The sequence below is a fragment of the Medicago sativa genome, chromosome 1, assembly GCF_051527215.1.
Source record: "Medicago sativa cultivar Bolivia chromosome 1, Bolivia_mono, whole genome shotgun sequence".
Classification (NCBI taxonomy): Eukaryota; Viridiplantae; Streptophyta; class Magnoliopsida; order Fabales; family Fabaceae; genus Medicago; species Medicago sativa.
Genome location: NC_140749.1, coordinates 80719108 through 80738788, shown reverse-complemented (window position 1 = coordinate 80738788; position 19681 = coordinate 80719108). Strand labels below are relative to the sequence as shown.

Genomic DNA, 19681 nt, shown 5'->3' with positions numbered 1-19681 from the left:
CTCCCTTCACCAGAAGCCGAAAATGTAAGGTTGGTGTTCCAAACCCTTTTCATTCCTCTGTTTTCTGTTCCTCCTCCATCTCCACAACGACGTCGTTTCAAGCTGCAAAAACATTGTTGTAATCAACGGCGGCGGTGGTGGTTGTTGTTGGACCAGCCGCCATGAAAGGAAGGAATATGACAACTGTTGTTTGTTGGACCAGCTGCGATAGCATTGTTGTTTGTTGTTTGGGTCGAAATTTGGGTTTAGAATTTGCGGTGGTGGTGGTGGTTGTTTGTTGGAAGAAAGGAAGGAAGTAGCATAATCTGGGTGGAAATCTGGTGAAATAAACAAAGGATTGTGTGTGTTTCTTGTTTTTAGAAGGGAAATGTGAAGGAAAAAAAGGGTTTAGGCTTATGAAAGTAGCATAATCTGGTCAAATGCTATGAATGGAAAAGTTGTTGGTGGAGATGAAGGGAGTTTGTGAAATTTTTAGTGTTCTAAGATGTAGAGTTTCCAATTTCTTTTTTTTTTTTTTTTTGTTTTAATTTTGTCTTTTGTGTTAATTGATTAAATTAACTACAAATTAACACTAATCATTATACTAATTTACATTAATTTAATGTGTGGGACCATTACTGCCATGTATACATCCATGTGTATCTGATTATTTGCCGCATCATAAAATAATTGGGGCCCACTATCTGCCACGTCAGCCTTTCGTTAGAAAATTAACGGTAGGGACTATTTATGATAACGGAAGAAAAATGTAGGGATTTTAAAAACATTTATTAAAATGTAGGGACTATTCTTCAAAATCGTGCAAATTGCAGGGACTAAAAACATATTTAACCCTAATTTGTTTAATATATAAAAATATATAAAGTTTAAGTGCATTTTTTAAGATATTTTTCTTTGTTATATTAAACATTAAAAAAATTATAATTAATTTAATTAAAAATCATACAAATGCACCAAAATTTTGCCCATAACAAACTCATAAAATATGATAACAAACATTCCTATATATCATTATCAGATTTCACTGATTTTGTGTTTTGTTCGTTATAAACTTCACTCAATTTTCTATTAGCTACAAAAAATATCGTTTCCTTCATCGTACGTATCATTCCATTCAATTCATTTCAAGTAAGCTCCTTTTCTCTTCTCCTTTCCTTTCACACCTCTCTTCTTTTCATTCGCCAACCTCCATCTTTGCTTTTCGCACCCTTTCTTAGCAAAGTTCGTCTATCTCTTTCTTCATCCTTCTTCTTCCTTTTCCCATTATTTCTTTTTATTCAATTTTTAACTGATTATATTGAAATTTTTCTTTTTTTGGATATTAATGTCGGTTTCAGCAAATGGGTTTAGGGTTTCGTTTATAAAAATTATTGCTTTGCATGTTGAATGTTGAAAAATTGATGCTTTTTAAATGAAAAATCAAGGTTTTATAGTTTATGCAATTTTACTTTGTAGTTTTGTTAATTTGATGCTAAGTAGTAGCATTTTATTGGTTTATTTGATTTAGGGCATAATTTCAATTTTCATGATCTGATTATTATTGATGCTTTTCAAAGTTTCCACTTTTGAATGGTTTTGTTATATAAATGGTAAGTGTGACTATCAAGTTTTGTTCTTTTTCAGAAATTGAACTCTTCTGTGGCAAATTGATAGAGAGAGAGAGAGAGTTAGCTGTGTTTTATAGGCTCATGATGACATCACATGATATGGATCCTGACGTTGTTCGATGGGGCCTACATCTTCTAGATGTTTGCACATTTCCACATGGTCGATCCCCTGGTGTCGTAACTCGGTGTGATCGCGATTATAGTCAAGTTCAATATGTTAGGGAAGGCTTCTTTGAGTATTCAAATGTTGAACATGACGAGGCTGTTGCACGTGCTTATCAAGAAGAATTATCACATCTTGATTCCATGGAATCTTCTGGGAGGATGAATTTCGAGAATGAGCAAGCGCGAGCATCCGTAGATGCACAGGACTGGCTATCTTCTTCAAACAGGAGCTATAACTTTGGTACTAGAAACTTGGCAGTAGAAGTTATTTATTACTCCCTCCGTTTCAAAATGAGTGTCGCTTTAGCCAAAAAAATTTGTTTCAAAATGAGTGTTGCGTTCAGTTTCCAATGCAATAATAACTTTTTCTTTTCAATTGTACCCTCCAATTAATACTCTGCACACAACTTCCAAAGTATTACTTTTAAAACTAACCAATAGTTAATAAGGATAATTTGGTAAAATAACCATTCTCTTTCTCTTAATCATTGCATTTCTTAATATGTGTGTAAACACCTAAAACGACACTCATTTTGAAACGGAGGGAGTAGTTATTTTCGTATGTAAGAGGTTTTTTTAATACTTTTCGTGATATATAATCAACATGTAGGCGATGAATCTTACCAGAATCCCGTAGATGAGTCATACCATATGAAAGAAGCGGAGGATGGTGGTCCAAGTGAAAGGGAAAATGATGAGCATGAAGTTGGAGTATTTGGTTCGTCTTCTAGGTCAGGAGAGATGCCTATCATTACTGATGAAATGTGGCGTTCATTGGAAATATCGGACGAGTCTTCTCTTGATGGTGAAGTAGGCAAAAGATTAAACCAGATGGTTCCTATTCCTGTAAGTGTAACTTCAGTTCAACCACTTCTTCATGTCTCTTCTTTGGATGATTTTGCATAGAATTCAGGCACAAAATTTGTATATGTGCATATTTGAATTATGAGCTTTTAACACACACATAACGCTGCGACCTGCAGGAACACATCCTTTTTTTTTTTTTTTTTTTTTGCTTCTGGATATAAATGTAGCAACCAGGGTAATTCCTAGTTAGTTACTGGAATCGTGGGAAATAAATTGAATGTTGAAATAATTATGCATCACACTATACCCTGTGCAATAAACAGGAGCTTGATAATTCTGATTTATATACATTAGACGTAAGTGACATATCATTGTAAGTATAGTTTAGATATGCAGTTCTAATTTAAGTAATAATTCATGCTCTTATTTCTCTTGTCTGCGTTTTCAGCATGTCCCTAAAATCAACAAAAACATACCATCTGAGAACGAAGAAGTATCAGACCATCAAAGGCTGCTAGACAGGTCTTACTTTATTTTATTTTTTATGTCTGTTGGTTTGACTAGTCTCCTAGAAGAAGTTAATTAAATACTATACCACTTTAAAAAGACTTCTCCATCTCCCCAAAAAACACAGCCATTTGGTTTTTTTTTTTTTTTTTTTCCTTGTAACAGACAATATTTTGTTACCATAACCAAGAAGAGAGGACAAATTACTGCAAAGGTTCAACTTTCATATCCTCTCGTTTAAGAAAATTATGAATTTGATATGTGTATTATAGTTATTTTAGAGAGGACAAATTACTGCAAAGGCTCACCTTTCATATCCTCTCCTTTAAGAAAATTATGAATTTGATACGTGTGTTGTAGTTATTTTAGAATAAGTATTCTCAAAGAGAAGTTAAAATGGGGAGGCAAGGATACCACAGCTTGAAAAGAAAAAAAAAGCAACAAAGAAAAGGAAAACTTAGAATGCAACAATCCTGCTCAATTCCTTTCACATACTAGAGATGATTGTTCCCTTAAATCTTTGGGTAGAACCACAGAGTGGAGGGGCACACCTACCTAGTGCTCATATCCTCTTATATCCTATCTAGTACCGTTTTCATTTTTTTCAATTATACCTTCTCTAGTACAGTTTTCATTTTTTTTATCTAGAGAAGTGTAGGGGAATTAATTTGTGCCTTTCATTAGAAGGTCTCATGCAGTGCAATTGACTTACCAAATTAGTTTCTCAATAACTTGATACCTTAATGAGTTAGTTTCTTAATTACTTGGTGTCACAGTAGACAAGATCGCGATCTGACTCGCAGAAACACACGAGTCTACGATCTTGAGTACCATCTGCGTGCTTGAGTAGGTCCAGAATCGGAAATTGTTGGGAACGGCCAGGATCGCCGCAAAAACGCGTGGAAGCGGTGAAATCGGCCGCGTCTCCTTGAAGTATCGGGTTCGCAGGTCGGTTCACGGTCCTGTTTTCGTAAAAAATATAATAAAAGCTTCGGAAACCCCAGCAAACATGTTTTTTTTTTTTTTTTACTGTTGTTGCTGTCACATGAAACAGCTCTTTTCTTACCTATTATACCAAATAATTATTAATTAGTAGTTATATTGGAAACCTTACCCATACACGACTAAGCAATAATTTATGTAAACTTCTAAATACACCCATTCGGGAAACCTTCCCAATATAGTGATACACCAATATAGTTGTTTTTAGGTGTGATTTGCTACTGTTTTGAGTTTTGAAAGTGATTTGAAGTTTTTTTTTTTTTACTAATTTATGTAGTTTTATATGCATATGTATGAATCTACATGCAATACGTATGAATTTCTGAATTTGGTAGGATCTTAAGACCCGTGTTGTGATCCCCCGATTCATGATCTTGTGACCCCTACCGATCTTGCTTGGTGTCTTCTTGACTTAGTTTCTAAAGGAAATTTCCATACTAGCTGTCAAAACAATATATATAGAAATCAAATTTTCTACGCCAAAACCCCTTCTTCTGAAGGTCTGCAGCACAAATCCCAACTAATAAGATGATCTCTTTTGGATCTCCCATCCCAACCTTGACCTAGGAAGTCATTGTAATCTTCTCTATCCTTTGACTGGATTCTTTTTGAATCATAAAGAGCCAGATTGGGATGTGTTGGATGAAAAAGATTTAATAAGATGGATACAAGATTGTTCTATGTAGTTCTACCTCTTTTTATATTTTTTTCTACACCTCTTTGCGTGCAAGTTAGAACAAATTATGTCTTGTCTTTTTCTTTTATGTCATTGAGTGTATATCTAATTTTTAGAATTTGATCTTTGTTAGACTGCAGTTATATGAACTGATTGAGTCTAAGGTTGATGGAGATGGTAACTGTCAGGTTGGTTCTTTATCTTTCTGCGTAGACATCTGAAATGCAATTCAATTCCAGTATTATAATATTTATTTCATCCTTGTTAAAACATTCATAAATTTATTGGGAGAAACATATTTTGACTTTAATGTTATAACTTGTGAAAGTAGGATTAAGAATGAGGGGTTCTTGCTCTTCCAAACACTGCCTCACAGCTATATTAAACACCCTACCTTCACCTAGACGTTAATTACCTGTGGAGAAAAATTCCAAACTGGTGCTGCTCCCGTGAAGACTTCAGACATATATTTAATTATTTATACCAATAGCATATTCATTCCCATTCCTGTCGAAGAATATTGCATTTCAAATTTCTAATTTTTGAAAATTAACTTTCCACCCAACCGTCTATCCAAGAGAGACAACAATGTAAATTCATGTCTTATCTTGAAATTTTAAATTTGATTGTACAACTCTTTATACTATGAACAGAAGGTCAGAGTTATACCAAAAAATATATAAGTTGACCACATGGTTCATTAATAGCATAAAATACTCCATACTGAGAGTTTATCAGAAGTAAATCCTTTGGGGTGGGGTAGAGGGTTGTAACTTATAATTCCTTTTTTCTACAAATGTTATGAATCTTATGATATAGGTTATTTCTTTCGAACATATTTTTTTCTCTCTATTGCAACTCAGTTGTTGTTATTATTGTAGTTTAATGAACTAGAAGCTTAATTTTTAATATCATTATTATTATTCTCAGCAAAATTGACATATAACGAAAGATTGTGAATATTCTAAATTTTTTAGCATTATTAACTTGGTGTGTGGGTCACAATGCATAAATTTTTACATGCTATTTTCTAATAATAAAGAGTGACTTGTTGGATTCATTTTATTTCAGTTTCGTGCTTTGTCAGATCAACTCTATCGCTCTCCAAACCTCCACAAATTTGTACGGGAACAAGTTGTTCAACAGGTTTGTTGGTTTTACAATGATGTTTTTACCTGTTTGGTGGTGCTTCCTTTAATCATATGTATTGATTCAGTGTTTTCTTATTGTTTTGTCAGCTCAAGTCCGACCCAGATCTCTATGCTGGTTATGTTCCTATGGTTTATAGTGAATATTTAAAGAAGATGAGCAGGTATGAGACTATGTGCACATACGCTGTTATGTTTCTTATGCCAATATGGCTTTATTGAAAGTCCTTATGTTTTGCTGATAGCTTTATGTATGAATTTGTTAGGAGTGGTGAATGGGGCGATCATGTCACGTTGCAGGCTGCTGCAGATTGGGTATGAAGGGAATGCATAATTTCTTTGTCCTTGCCTATTATAATTTTCTTCTGTTTTTCTAGCCATGCATGCATGTGTGTGTGTGTGATATGATCAACGGACACCAAGTGTCAGAGTTTATTTTAAGACCAACTCCTATACATCAATTTTAATTAATCAAATGGTCCATATTTAGACCTTGAAAAACTATAAGGGGAAACTATTAGGAAAGACTTGGAGATCAATGAGTTGGACCAAAATTTAGTTTATGATAGAACATCGTTGGTGTAATTTGATCCATGTAGAGGACCCCACTTAGTGGGAAAAGGCTTGGTTATTGTTGTTGTCGTCCTTCCAAAATCTTTGTGAGCCCTCTCTTGTTGGTCTAAACCCCAATTTTCCTAATAACAATTAAAACGCAGTCTTCAAAAAGAATTGGTGTCACAGAGCTTTGATTTTTCAGATGTGTTCATGTAAAAAGAATTTACAGCTTCTTTGAGATCAAGTTAAGAATTTACAGCTTTAGCGACAGTCTTGAAGTCACATTAATTATTTGTCCAAATAGTTTAATTGTCCCAAATAGTTCAAATGGTTTAAGCTCTATTATCAATTTAATCCTTGATATATCATAGGTTTAAATGATTGGTATTATAATCTTTATTGGATAAAAAATTATTTGTCTTTAAATGGAACTGCTGTAAAAAGGTGAGGACCGGTGACATGATATTTACTTATATTGTAATGTAAATTCTTTAATTATGTATAGGAATTAAGGATAAACTGAGTATTCTGTGGGTGGGTTGCATATAAAGAGCATGTAGTGTGTTTTGAAGTGGTGAATGATAACCATTGCGTTTTGTTTATTCCTCATTTACTTGAATGACTGATATGGTCGTTTCTCATGTCCTTTCAGTATGGCGTCAAAATATTTGTGATTACATCTTTCAAGGACACATGTTACATTGAGATTCTTCCGCAGATACAGAAGTCCACAAGAAGTAAGATTTGATCAATATTTGTTTATGTACTTTGTATTCAAAAAATTCTTGTTAAGTACATGTAAATGTGAATATGGTTTAAAAAATGTTTTGATATGTAAAATGTAAAATGAGCAAGTTATGAATAGCAATATCTTGCTTACCTATCAAATTTTAATTTGAGTGTGGTGCATAATCTCTGTGGTGTGTACTGTTGGTATATTAATTCCTGTTTCAGAAAAATGCTAAGTGTATGACCTTTACCTGTGATTTATGCAGTAATATTTCTGAGCTTTTGGGCAGAGGTGCATTACAACTCAATTTATCCGGAAGGAGGTAACAAATTTATCCTTTATACAAACACTCCAGACACACGATAATGGAAATTATGAAACTCTTAAGCTAAAGTAGTTTATGATTCAATTATTTGCACATCCAATTTAAAACGCTCCATGAAATCTCCTATATACAAAAATACAGCCAATGGTTATCTAGCAATAAGAACCAATACTCTCTGAGTTGGCTTTATTAGTCTTTTGATTATTCCAGTCTCTTCCATGCTCTTGAATTCATTTGGTTGTCATCAATCATCATTGCAGTTTTATGTAACATGGCTTTAACTGTTGCATTGTGCGTCTATGCACTCTTAAGATGATCTTTTGCATCAGACTCATTATGCAACCTCATAGCATATCTTTAAAATAGTTTTTATTTACTGTTAGTTTGCTTCATATGGTTATATTTTCAGAGGTTGCACTCACATTTGCTTTTAAGTGATATTTATTTAATTGTATTCTGTTATTTCATATTCAGAAATGCCTTCATCTTATTTGAAGAAAAAGAAGAGATGGTGGAACTTTGGCGTTTAGGATCAGCGCACAAATGGATGCAACTATTTCATGCATCCATTGCAGACAATCTGACCAGATTTTTGGCTCTTAAACCATTGGTTCCATTAGTATGACCGGCTTTGTAATCATTTGAGCTTTTATTGCCAGCTGCGTTATATATTTATTTATACCTTGACACTGCCAGTGCCCATAGCTAGAGTTGGTTCCTCCCTCTTCGCCTCCTTCTATTCTTTTATGTATATAATAATAAAATAACAACAATAACCTTTGTTTTCCTTGTACAGTGTATAGTTGTATATTTTGTGTCCAAGTTAGCTGCATATTATTGTTTTATTCGCAACATATTGTTGAGGTTTCTTGAAGAATCTAACATATTCTTAAGCTGGAACGAATATAAGTTTGTCCTTGCGCGGTGTTGAACTATTGCAGTATTTTGTCATGCATACAGTCTCTGAAAAGAATGGTCCAACTATTTTTACATTAGAAAATAACAAAAGCCATGTTGAAGAATTAAGAGGTTTGTTTACAAGTCTATAGAAGGGACAAAATTACTTGAGAAAAAAGTAATTGGTCTATCTGACCCAAATGGGGAGTGTAATGGGACCTTTGGCAAACCATAATGATGTTCAAGTGGCACCAATTGTGGCTTATGGTTGACTAAATCATATTATAGACAAATTTTGTGTGGTTAGATTGGATACTTGTGTCTGCCCACAATAATATTTCATGCTTTGGTTTTTTTTCTTTCCTTTGTGCAAACTTTGATTAAGATATTTGTTTTTTTGTTTTGAAAAAAAATATATTTTTGGATGAAATAATTTGTGCATTTCAAATCAAGTAATTTTGAATTTACAAACCAAATAGAAATCTAGTAATTTTGAGTTTTGCCAATCTTTGTTTTTTGAGGGAAAGTATGATTATTTCATTTCTTCAAAAATGAGAGGCGAAACACGTGAGGGCATATAATAATAAACATGGTTCCTGTTTTCTAAGATTGATACTTAGCTAGGCTATGAACAACCCTTTTAACTTGACTCTAACCAAATTGAGTTCAAAACCAATACAAAGGAATATAATTTGATGGCAGTGCGAAAATGTTTCCAAGCTCATTAGTTATTGGCTATATTGCACGGGCATTTTTTATTGAAGGCGTGGTCTGATATTCGACATGTGTTGTGTCCGACACCAACACGACATCGACATTTGTGATTACATTAAATTATGTCATTTTTTCAAAAATTTATTGTTGTCGTCGTGTCAGTGTCGTGTCCGGTATCCATGTCTATGTCCGTGCTTCATAGGTTATTGGCCTTTGAATCATTGATAGCTTCCCCTACAATCTTGCTACTTTCTTAGGACTCGTGAGATAGCCTTCCCATAAACTTTGATTTCTACACTTCCAAATGCTCCACAAAGACATAATAAACATGTTCAGTTGCTCAATTGTGACTGCAAGTTTAGACAAAAAAAAATCTCCTTGGAACATATCTACACTAGAAAAGAGTGGTTGAACATAATTCCATAATTTTGTTTCCTGTCAACATTTAACAACCTGCTCACATCTAAAAAAATATGTGCTATACATCAACAATTTGTCTATCACACATGACACAAATCGAAAAGCATTGAATTCCTCGAGTGCAGATGTTAAAACACGTAGGTAATATCTACATTTTATCCCAGTTTCCAGCAGCCTGAACTGGTTTAGTAAGCATCACTGAATCCATACAAAACGATAGTAAGCAGATTTCACGTTGTAAATACCATCGACAGTGTAAACGCCATATGATCAGTATTCAGTACTGTCTCGCGATTGTAGGGGAATTTTCAAAATAGTTGTGGCATCTTCCATGTTAAAAATGTCGACAACCAGATTGTGATGCTAGTATTTGAGTTTGGATCAAATAGTTTAGCAACTGTCAGGCCTTGCAAGTCTGCATAAGGTGGAGTAGTTGGCTTAACGTCAAGCAACTGTCCCCATGCCAATTTTTCAGCAGTAACCGAGTGTCAACAAAGAAATAACATTCCATATACTCCTCCAAGTATAGTATGGGTTGTGGCCAATGTCTGGCTCCATGAAATCCTTCTTTGAAAGGTATTTAGATTTGAGAACTCTATTGAGTAAGGAGTTTGGTTTTGTGAGGAGTTTCTATCCTTGCTTACCAAGTATAGAAAGATTGAAGCATTAGTTGTTAGATTAGTTTTTCATCTTTGTCCGGGTTTGAACCCAACCCTCTCTAACATAATAGCTTTATAAAAAAGAAAATTATGTTATATTTGATGGTGTAGAGAAAGGAAACATCAATTTAGTATCGAAGATTAAAATTTTAAAAGGAATAAATTGAAACAAATTTTAAGATAATTATCCACCCATTTACGTTCATCTAAGAATGATGTTATCGATGCAAAGAGTACCATATGCATGTTGCACAATAGTGTGCATACATACCAATATTTTATCTAATTTTTAAGTATAGCTATAAAAAATTTCTTCAAAAAAAAAAGTATAGCTATAAAAAATGAAAAAAAATCTAAATAAATAATATATATATATATATATATATATATATATATATATATATATATATATATATATATATATAATGCTGCTAATTTACATCCACTTAAAAACGCTAATGTGTAAATTAACAACCTACATCCACTTGCTTTTTTATCAAAAGCCCAATTTAATCCATCTAAAATATGTTATATGCAAATGGTAAGTTTGTAAATTTCATTAATGTTTTTCGGTTGCTAAGAAAACAAATGTTTGCGCTATCTTCCATGATTATTAAAATGGGAAAAACATTGAAAATATCCTTTAAAAAGGAAAATGGTCCATAAAACCAGATTATATGTACAAGTGTCGATAATAAGTAGAGAAAGTATTAACATCTTACGACATTTGATTAACACTGATTAATTGTGCAATAACAACTTTGTTAACTTATACATATTTATTTTTGCTTATTATTTATTAAATACAAATAAAAATGTAATGTGGTTAAATAGATAGAGGAAATAGAAAACCCAAGAACATTTGGATGAGATGATAATTGATCTCTTCCGACTTAACAAGAGGTTATCAGTACGAATCCAGCCTTGGGAATTAAGTAGTTTTTAATTCTCTCGAGGTAGAGCTTTGTCACCCATTGCGGTACTACTCAACTCAAAATATTAGTATATACAGTTGCACGCAAATGATATCCGGTTTAAAAAAAAAGAGAGCGATCTCTTACTTGCTATCCGATGGAAAATTCAAAACTTCTTAGGCTTTGTTTGGGAGTTTGGAGGGGAGGGAAGGGGAGGGTTTTGGAAAAAAGGAAGGAGCAAGTGGAAGAAATAGAAGACATTGAGAGGAGAGGGCTTTGGAGGTTAATTTTTTACTCATAATAAAAAATCCCCCTCATTTGGGGGAACTCAAAAATTGTATTGAGGGAGGGTTTTGGGAGGTTATGGAGGGTTTATATGAATTTTTCAAATTCAATCTATGTTGTTATAATATTCTTAAAATTAAAAGTATATTAATCATAAGTATTAGTTTATCATTATCTAAAAAACTGTTCTTTCAAAAAATGTGAATTTTTTGTCCATTTTTCTATATATTTCCAACCCCTCAAAGCCCTCCCATCCCTTCCCCTCCAAACTTTCAAACAAAGCCTTAGTTGTTGAGTAGAAAATGTTTGTGTGTTGAGTTAAAAAAATGATTTTGTTGTAGGATGGTGATTTGATAAAGAAGAAAAATGTAAGATATTGTTGATAGCTAAGAAATCGATCCTACTGAGTTTGTCTGATTGTTAGTTGATTCTCGTTTGAACATTTGCATAAAAGTGAGTTTTTGAACGATTAAGCTGTATAACTTATTGTGTTCCGACTACATAAAGAATTTTGCGTGCTAAAAGCTTAAGGATTAAAAAAATATCACACCCCCCTTAAAAAAAAAATATCACATCCAATTAAACATTTTAAAATGAGTTTTAGAAATATAAGGTGTCTCACAACTTGTGTCCCAAAATACTGAATTGATTTAGAGAGATGTGGCATCTAATTAACCATCATAACACATATATATTTTTTTTAACAAATCATAATATATTTGTTACAAATCAAAAATTTGATAAAAATATTTAATTTGATATAATATGTATGATTAATGGATTAAACGAACAAGCAAAGTCCAAATAATTCAATACACAAAAAAATACAAAACAAACATATGATGATAAGGCCTCTTGAGAAAAATAGAAACGGAACAAGAGCTTAAGTGCTTGAAAAAAATGTAAGCTTTCCTTTTGTATGGTGGCTTTCTTGAAAATGGGATGATTGGAACTGTTCTAAGACAATGGGGAAGAAAAAGATTGATTTTTACTGGTTTGTATTCTCCTCCTCTTTTACTCCCTTTGCTCCGATTTTGCTTGTATTTATACTTCAAAATAAAGTTAAGGTTCTATTTAGATGAAGACGAAGATGCCAAATTGCTGGTGAGGAGCAGTTGTATCACCCTAACTGCTTTGTGCACGCCAAACTCTATCACTTGCATGGAAACGACCAAAGGTGTAGGCAAGCAAAAAGTGGTTTTGTCCCATGCTCCATAAGGAAAAACACCACAATGTCTAGTCTTCATTTTTTGGGTACGATATTTGGGGAAAAAAAAATATTCGGGTGGACCACTAGAATAAACTATGATACACAAACACATAGTAGAGTTTAAGTGGTGGAGTTCGACAAAAAAGTTCGAGTGAGTACTTTTAAGGAAGATTTGAAACCCCACAAATTAGAAGGTATGTAAACCACCACTAAACCAATCAAATGTAAACATGACAAAACCGTATGACACTTTTGGAACCGTCGAAAACTAAAACCGTTGCAAAATGAATCTATGATTTTTAAATCTTTTCATGTGAACCGCTATACCACTTTGCAGGAATTTGGATCCTCCAAAGACTAAAATTGTCATGAAATTGTTTAAAATCTCACAAAATGAACTCATGTTTGTTAATTTGGATCCTCCAAAGACAAAAATTGTCATGAAATTGTTTAAAATCTCACAAAATGAACTCATGTTTGTTCAATTTTTAATTTTTTCAGTTAGGATGTGGCCAGCCCATGAATGGCTCCACCACTGACGATATTACAAAAGTACATCATCTTTTTTAGTTTTCAAATCTATATTTTTCTTTGTTAAATTTCAATATGACGTAAAAATGATAAATATGAAGAAGCTATTTTTATTATGATTGCAAAAAAGTAAATGTTAGTGATTAGTCAAATTAATGGATTAAATGGATTTTTTATATATGTTTAGATTCTTATAGAAACTAAAATGATGACAAGTTAGAAAAAATTAAAAGTATTATCACTTTTTTTTTGTCTAATAGTCTGGTGGCTAGAACTCACACAATTAAATGTGGAGAAGTGGGTGTGTCCGAGGTCCGAACCCCGGCCCCTGCATAAATTATGCAATGTCCCTACCAACTGAGATAAGCTCACGGACAGTATTATCACTTATTTCTTGAGCAATTGGAAGTTTGCAAAAAAATAAGACGGAAAATTTAAAGTAAGTTTGATTTCAAACACAAGCTTGGGAAATACTGCCTAGCAGCTTGTCCTAGTCTTGCATCTTAACTCAACAAACAACATCCCCTCTATGAATTTGTCCTATGCATGTGAGTGAGAAATTGAAAAGGATTTTGTTTTGCAAGATCGCATCGTATGGACACTCAATTCATTAATTTGCTGAATCATAGCAAATATTTTATGAGTTTAATGGTGGTGGATAGTCAATCCAAAACAACTTTGCAAACACAACCAATCAAAACATTCAGAATTGTCATATTAATTGTTTTGGTTAAAAATCATTAATTGTTTTGAGTTGTAGACTCACCACCATTAAACTCATATTTTATTTCATATTTTCGGGTAAGATTATACGAGTTGAGATTTCATTTGTCCAATTTATACTTCGCATATGTTGTTAAGCTTCTTAACACGTGAGCTTACGTTGCCATAGTCAAATATGTTGTTTAACCATGCCGCAAAGTTCTTTGGACATTTTTAAGTGTATATTTGATTTTAATTTCGAATGGGGAAAAACTAAGTTTAAGGTGTAAAACTCATTTTAACATGAAGTTATGAATTGGAACTTTTGACTTCAAACATAATTTTACACTTAAAATTGTTCAACCAACTTTTACTTGAAAGTATTCTACACATAAACCAATTCACATTCAACTAAAAATAATTTTACAATATCAATTCATTCTAATAGAATTTGACTAGAGATTGGCAACTTTGGGTGTGGGTGGGTGGTATATCTCTAGAAATACTCTACAGAAAAAGTAAACATGCGCCGAATATGTAACGTTTTATGATAGAAAAGTGTGTACCGAGATGAAAGCTTCGAGTTAACCTTTATAGTGGTGAACTAAGGTTTTGAGTTCCTCCAAACCCTAATTTGGACAGTTGTTTTAGAGGACACACGTGGGCAGATTACAACAAGTTGGCGTATCATCTCGATTGGACGGCTCAGATCGCTCTGAGAGACCTTGATTCAATGCATCTAGGGCAAGTCCATGTGATGGTTCATGTGTGAGCTAGTGACTCGAGATTACGAGGTTTGTTGAAGAAGTGGGTCTTAGCCTAGTTCGAAACAGTTGCCCCTCAAGCCTTTAGCTGACATAGTTATATGATGGCTTGGACTCGGTACTAAGAGGGACATGTCGTGGTAGAGGCAAACAGTCACTCGTATCCAACCTCGAAGGAGACTATTTGTATGACATGATTGATTTTTCCTATTGATATGGAATGACTATTTATCGTCTATGGTATGTGATTTGATTGTCTTCTCTATTGGCATGTCTTCTCTATTGGCATGGGATGATAGATTTTCCCCATTGATATAGAAGGATTTTTTTTTATGGGATGACTACTTTTTCTTATTGGTATGAGATGACTAGTTTCCCAATTGATATCAAATGATTGGTTTTGTCATTGTTTTTTTTTTTGAAACGGCAAATATTATTAAACCAATACTCTCGCAAGACGCTAAGAGAAGGCACAATAAAAAGTACAAGGATGCCGCCAATATGCGTAACACCACCCCAATTCCTAACCGAAATCATCGGTGGAAAGCACAACACCAAAACAGCCGCCTACTAAAACCAACCGAGGCTACATCTATGACTCTGAAATCAAATGCCAAGCAACAAAATTCAGTCCCATAGCTTAGTCTCTAAACACCCCAACAAAGACCAGCAAAAGGCAAGATTAAAGAAAGAAAATTAGTCCCCCAAAACAGCAGCTAAGACCTCCAGGCACAACAAACCTGCTGCTGGACTGTCAAGACAGCAGCTGAGAAGCGCTGCCAGCAGCACCAACAAAGCAGAAGCCGCGGACTCAGCACAGTCCTGCTGCACACTATCGCACCAAACACAACCGTGGACTCCAACTCCACTCATAAAACATACAAGCCGGAATATTTGTTCGACCAAGGATCCACCTCCAAGACAATACTTTCACCTCCTCCACTATATCGGCCGAAGAAAGAGTGACATTGTTAAAAATACGACCGTTCCTCGCTTTCCAAAGTACCCAAATAACAACTTCCCAAATCATGCGTAATCCCTTCCGGATTTTCTTATTAATAGGCCCCCCACTCCAACATTCCCAATGAATAAACAAATTAGGTGGCATAACAAAATTCAAATCTAGCCACAACATTAAATTTAACCAAACATTCCTCGCCAAATCACAATGAAGAAAGAGATGCAAAGTGTCTTCGGCCATCACCCCACACCAAACACAATTCAAACCAATATCATCCGGTAAACAATTCCGCTTCTCCAAATTAACCCGCGTCGGGATTCGGTCAAGAAGAGCCTTCCAAACAAAAGCAATCACCTTGGAGGGTGCCCCAGTTTTCCAAATTTGACGAAAATCCCTCCTCTCCCCTTCCGGGCAACCAAAACCAAACTCAAAACTTTCCAACTTCAAATACATGGACTTCACCGAGAAATTATTATCCTCCTCCAACCTCCACTTCCACCTATCTTCGTCAATATTCAATTCAACACGTTCCAACTCCCCTATGAGCTCCATTAAGAGATCATTCTCCCACACAAACAATTGTCGCCTCCAATCAAAGGCCCACTCCCCTCCATGTAAATTAGCCCTCCATAAATCTTGCACCGAAGCCTCTTGATTTAAAGAAATAGAGAGAGCCTATTGAACCTTACCATAAAAGGCACATCCCCCTTCCAAGCCGTCTTCCAAAAGCTAGTACTTGAACCGTTCCCAACACATCGGTTCACCTCCACATTAAACCAATCACCCTCCACCCCTTTGGTGAGCGACACCACATCTTTCCACCAACGAGAGGCATTTCTCGGCCACACACTCTCTCCATCCTCTATCAAATCTTCCACTTTTGGACCATATCTCTCTAATAAAACAACCTTCCAAATAGCATTATTAGTTCCCAATAGCCTCCACCGCCATTTTGCAAGAAGGCTCAAATTAACAACACTAACATCCCTCACACCTAACCCTCCCACCTCTTTTGGAAGACACACCACCTTCCAACTCACCCAGTTAATTTTCCTCCCTCCCTCCGTACCTCCCCATAAAAACTCCCTTTGAATTCTCTTAATCTTTTTAGCCACCCCCACCGGCATTTTAAAGAAAGAGAGATAGAAAATAGGAATCGCATTCAACACGGAATTAAGAAGGACAATTCTACCACCAAGACTAAGATATTTATTCCCCCAAGAAAACAATTTCTTAGAAAGTTGATCCAACAAAGGATCCCAAGTGCTCACCCTACCCGGATTCCCTCCAACCGGCAACCCCAAATACTTGAAGGGAAAGGAACCATGCGCACAATTCAAGAAATTGCAAGCCATCTCCATAAACTCCGGCGCCACATTTATACCCATCAAACAACTCTTAAAAAAATTGATCTTCAACCTGGAAGCCATCTCAAAACCCCTTAGTAACGCCTTCAAAGTCCACAAATTCTCCACCGTTGCTTTCCCCACACAAATAGTGTCATCGGCATATTGTAGATGAGAGTAAACCGTACCATTCTCCTTGATCTTGAAACCTTCAAAAAGATTAAGGCGCACCGCATTGGACATTAAACCACTAAATCCTTCCGCCACCAAAAGGAAAAGGAATGGTGCAAGAGGGTCTCCTTGTTTTAAACCTCTTTTGATGCTAATTTCCTCCGTAGGACTACCATTCACGAGGATTGACATACTCCCCCCCACAAACACAAGCCTTCATCCACTTTGAACTAAAACCCACTCTCCTCATCATATACACCAAGAACCCCCAATCCACCGAATCATAAGCCTTTTCAAAATCCACCTTTAGAATCAAACAATCAACATTTGTCATTGCTATTAGATGATTTGCCTCCCCATTGGTATGAGAATATTTGATAGGAGTTTTGCATGAAACATATATATATATATATATATATATATATATATATATATGGGGTTTGCTAGAACACACCCACTAGTTTTCATGTGGGAGTGTTTTAGCAAGTAAATAACTAAAAAGTGGTTAAATACACCCTAAGGTGTATGTTGCTATAACACACCTTCTAACAAAAACAAGTGGGTGTGTTCTAGCAAATCCTATAGGCATTTGCTAGAACGCACCCACTAGTTTTTATGTGGGAGTGTTTTAGCAAGTAAATAACTAAAAAGTGGTTAATTACACCCTAAGGTGTAGCTTTGCTAAAACACTCCCACATAAAAACTAGTGGGTGTGTTCTAGCAAACCCCTATATATATATATATATATATATATATATATATATATATATATATATATGTCGTTTTTGTGCTTGTGTATCAATATACTTTTTTTGATGTTAATTAGTGTTAATTTTGTATGAGCATTTTTTACGTAATTTCTTAACTTGTTTAAATGTGATATTATATGTTAATCGTAATTGAGCAATTTTCCATGTTTTTAACTTATTTATTGGAATGTAACCAAAAAAGAAACTTATTTATTGGAACTAGTCATATGAACCAACCATTACACACCAATTTATAAACAAACGATTTAGAAGAGCATAAAGAAGTGGGTTTTAGGAGAACCTTGGGGTTATTATGAGTGTAGACAACTCTTTTATACCTTGAAATTTTATAACGTTCTTTTTTTTTTTTTTGAGGTTGAGGTGAAATTTTATAACGTTGTTTTATTTTATTTTCTTCAAATTGATTTTCATAAATTTTATTGCGGACATGGTATTTTCGACTTAATAGATTGAACAATATGTTTGTAAAAAAAAAAAAAAGATTGTATGGAATGATTTATTTATTTATTTCTATGCTTTAAATTCAAGTTTATAATTTTATTTGTGTATTTTAGTAGTTAAATGTGTTCTTAATAATTTTAATCACGATTTCTGTAAAAAAAAAAAAATAAGCACAATTAACTTTTAATATCAAATTACAATTAGGCAAAAGTGAATTAGGTGAGCTAGAAGCCAACATAGGATAAAAAAATGATTTACTCCTATAAAAATATACTTTAAAATAAAAATAATCAAAATCTAGTAAAATATAAATAAACAACTAATTTGATATTAAATTGAAGAAAATAACCATATTTATGTTTTGACGGCGAAAGAATACCAATAACTCTTAAAAAAAGAATATCAATAATTAATTTTAAAAAATATGCATGATTTTAATTCCACTATTTTATCCGAGTTGCCAAGATCCACAAAACATTGACAACGCTGCATAGCAAACTATACCTAAATTTATTTTAATTTCACCAACCAAACCAAAACATTACTTATTTTCCTCTTATGTCTCCCCACACTCCCTCTTTCTCTCTCATCCGTTACCATTCTCAAATTCTATTAAATTCTTTTCACTAAATCAGTATTTTATTGCATGATAAAACAAAAAGTAAAATGCAATATTGCATGTACTAAAAACGTGCTCTTTCTAGAGACAGCAGACTGGACACAGAGACCATTGTAAAAATAAAATAAAAACTTTATGCAGTTAAGGACACATATATTGTTAAAACATCAGCGAAGCAAACATATCAGATATCGGATGAAGGTATCTACAAGAAAATTTGTAACGGATTCAATCAGACCGGAAGAAAATGGATATAACTTCCCTAAATAGGATTAGGGTTTCAGCAGTTATAAATTTAATTACGTTCTAATACAAACAATCCCAAATATATAGGATTTGTTTTGAGATTGAGAGACAAAATAGGATTAACTTAAACCTAAATAATGGGATAAACATTTGTCAATATAACATATAAAATTCGATAAATATTTGTCACAAATAAATATATATAAAAAACAAATAATTGTCACTAATACTTAAAAAACACGGGACAAATACTTGTCATAATAATTATAATTTCATAGATGGGTTGAAAAATTTCATAGGGACCAATATATGTCATTTTTTTTTATAAGGATGAAAAACAAAATTGACTATATGTATAAGACCAAAAACTTATTTAACCCATGACTTAAATTACTCTTCAAACGGGATCAATTATTCAATCAAGAAAATTACTCTTCAGGAAAATTACTCTTTAGGCTTCCATTTTTTCTCTCAACCATCCTGAAAAGATCAAAATACCTTCAACGGCA

General features: G+C 33.8%; 1 protein-coding gene across 3 annotated transcripts; it reads left to right on the top strand.

Annotated features, from left to right (window-relative positions):
* Positions 1-1032: 1032 nt before the first annotated feature.
* LOC146958002 (Cysteine proteinases superfamily protein) lies at positions 1033-8344 on the top strand. Of its 3 annotated transcripts, none has more exons than XM_085739669.1 (11): positions 1033-1128; positions 1624-2013; positions 2383-2618; positions 3028-3101; positions 4898-4952; positions 5836-5910; positions 6003-6076; positions 6179-6227; positions 7120-7204; positions 7463-7519; positions 7997-8344. In XM_085739669.1, exons 2-11 carry the CDS (start codon positions 1689-1691, stop codon positions 8050-8052), a joined length of 1086 nt encoding a protein of 361 aa, XP_085595795.1. In that variant the 5' UTR covers positions 1033-1128; positions 1624-1688; the 3' UTR covers positions 8053-8344. The 3 variants fall into 3 exon arrangements, with proteins under 3 accessions (XP_085595795.1, XP_085595796.1, XP_085595794.1); XM_085739670.1 differs by having other exon boundaries at positions 1033-1221; XM_085739668.1 differs by lacking the exon at positions 1033-1128 and having other exon boundaries at positions 1499-2013.
* Positions 8345-19681: the final 11337 nt, after the last annotated feature.

Coding starts and splice junctions, on each gene's coding strand:
- LOC146958002 (XM_085739668.1), top strand. CDS start 1,587: ATGGTAAGTGTGACTATCAAGTTTTGTTCTTTTTCAGAAATTGAACTC. Junction 6,077..6,178: donor TATTTAAAGAAGATGAGCAG/GTATGAGACTAT, acceptor TGAATTTGTTAG/GAGTGGTGAATGGGGCGATC. Junction 7,205..7,462: donor GATACAGAAGTCCACAAGAA/GTAAGATTTGAT, acceptor TGATTTATGCAG/TAATATTTCTGAGCTTTTGG.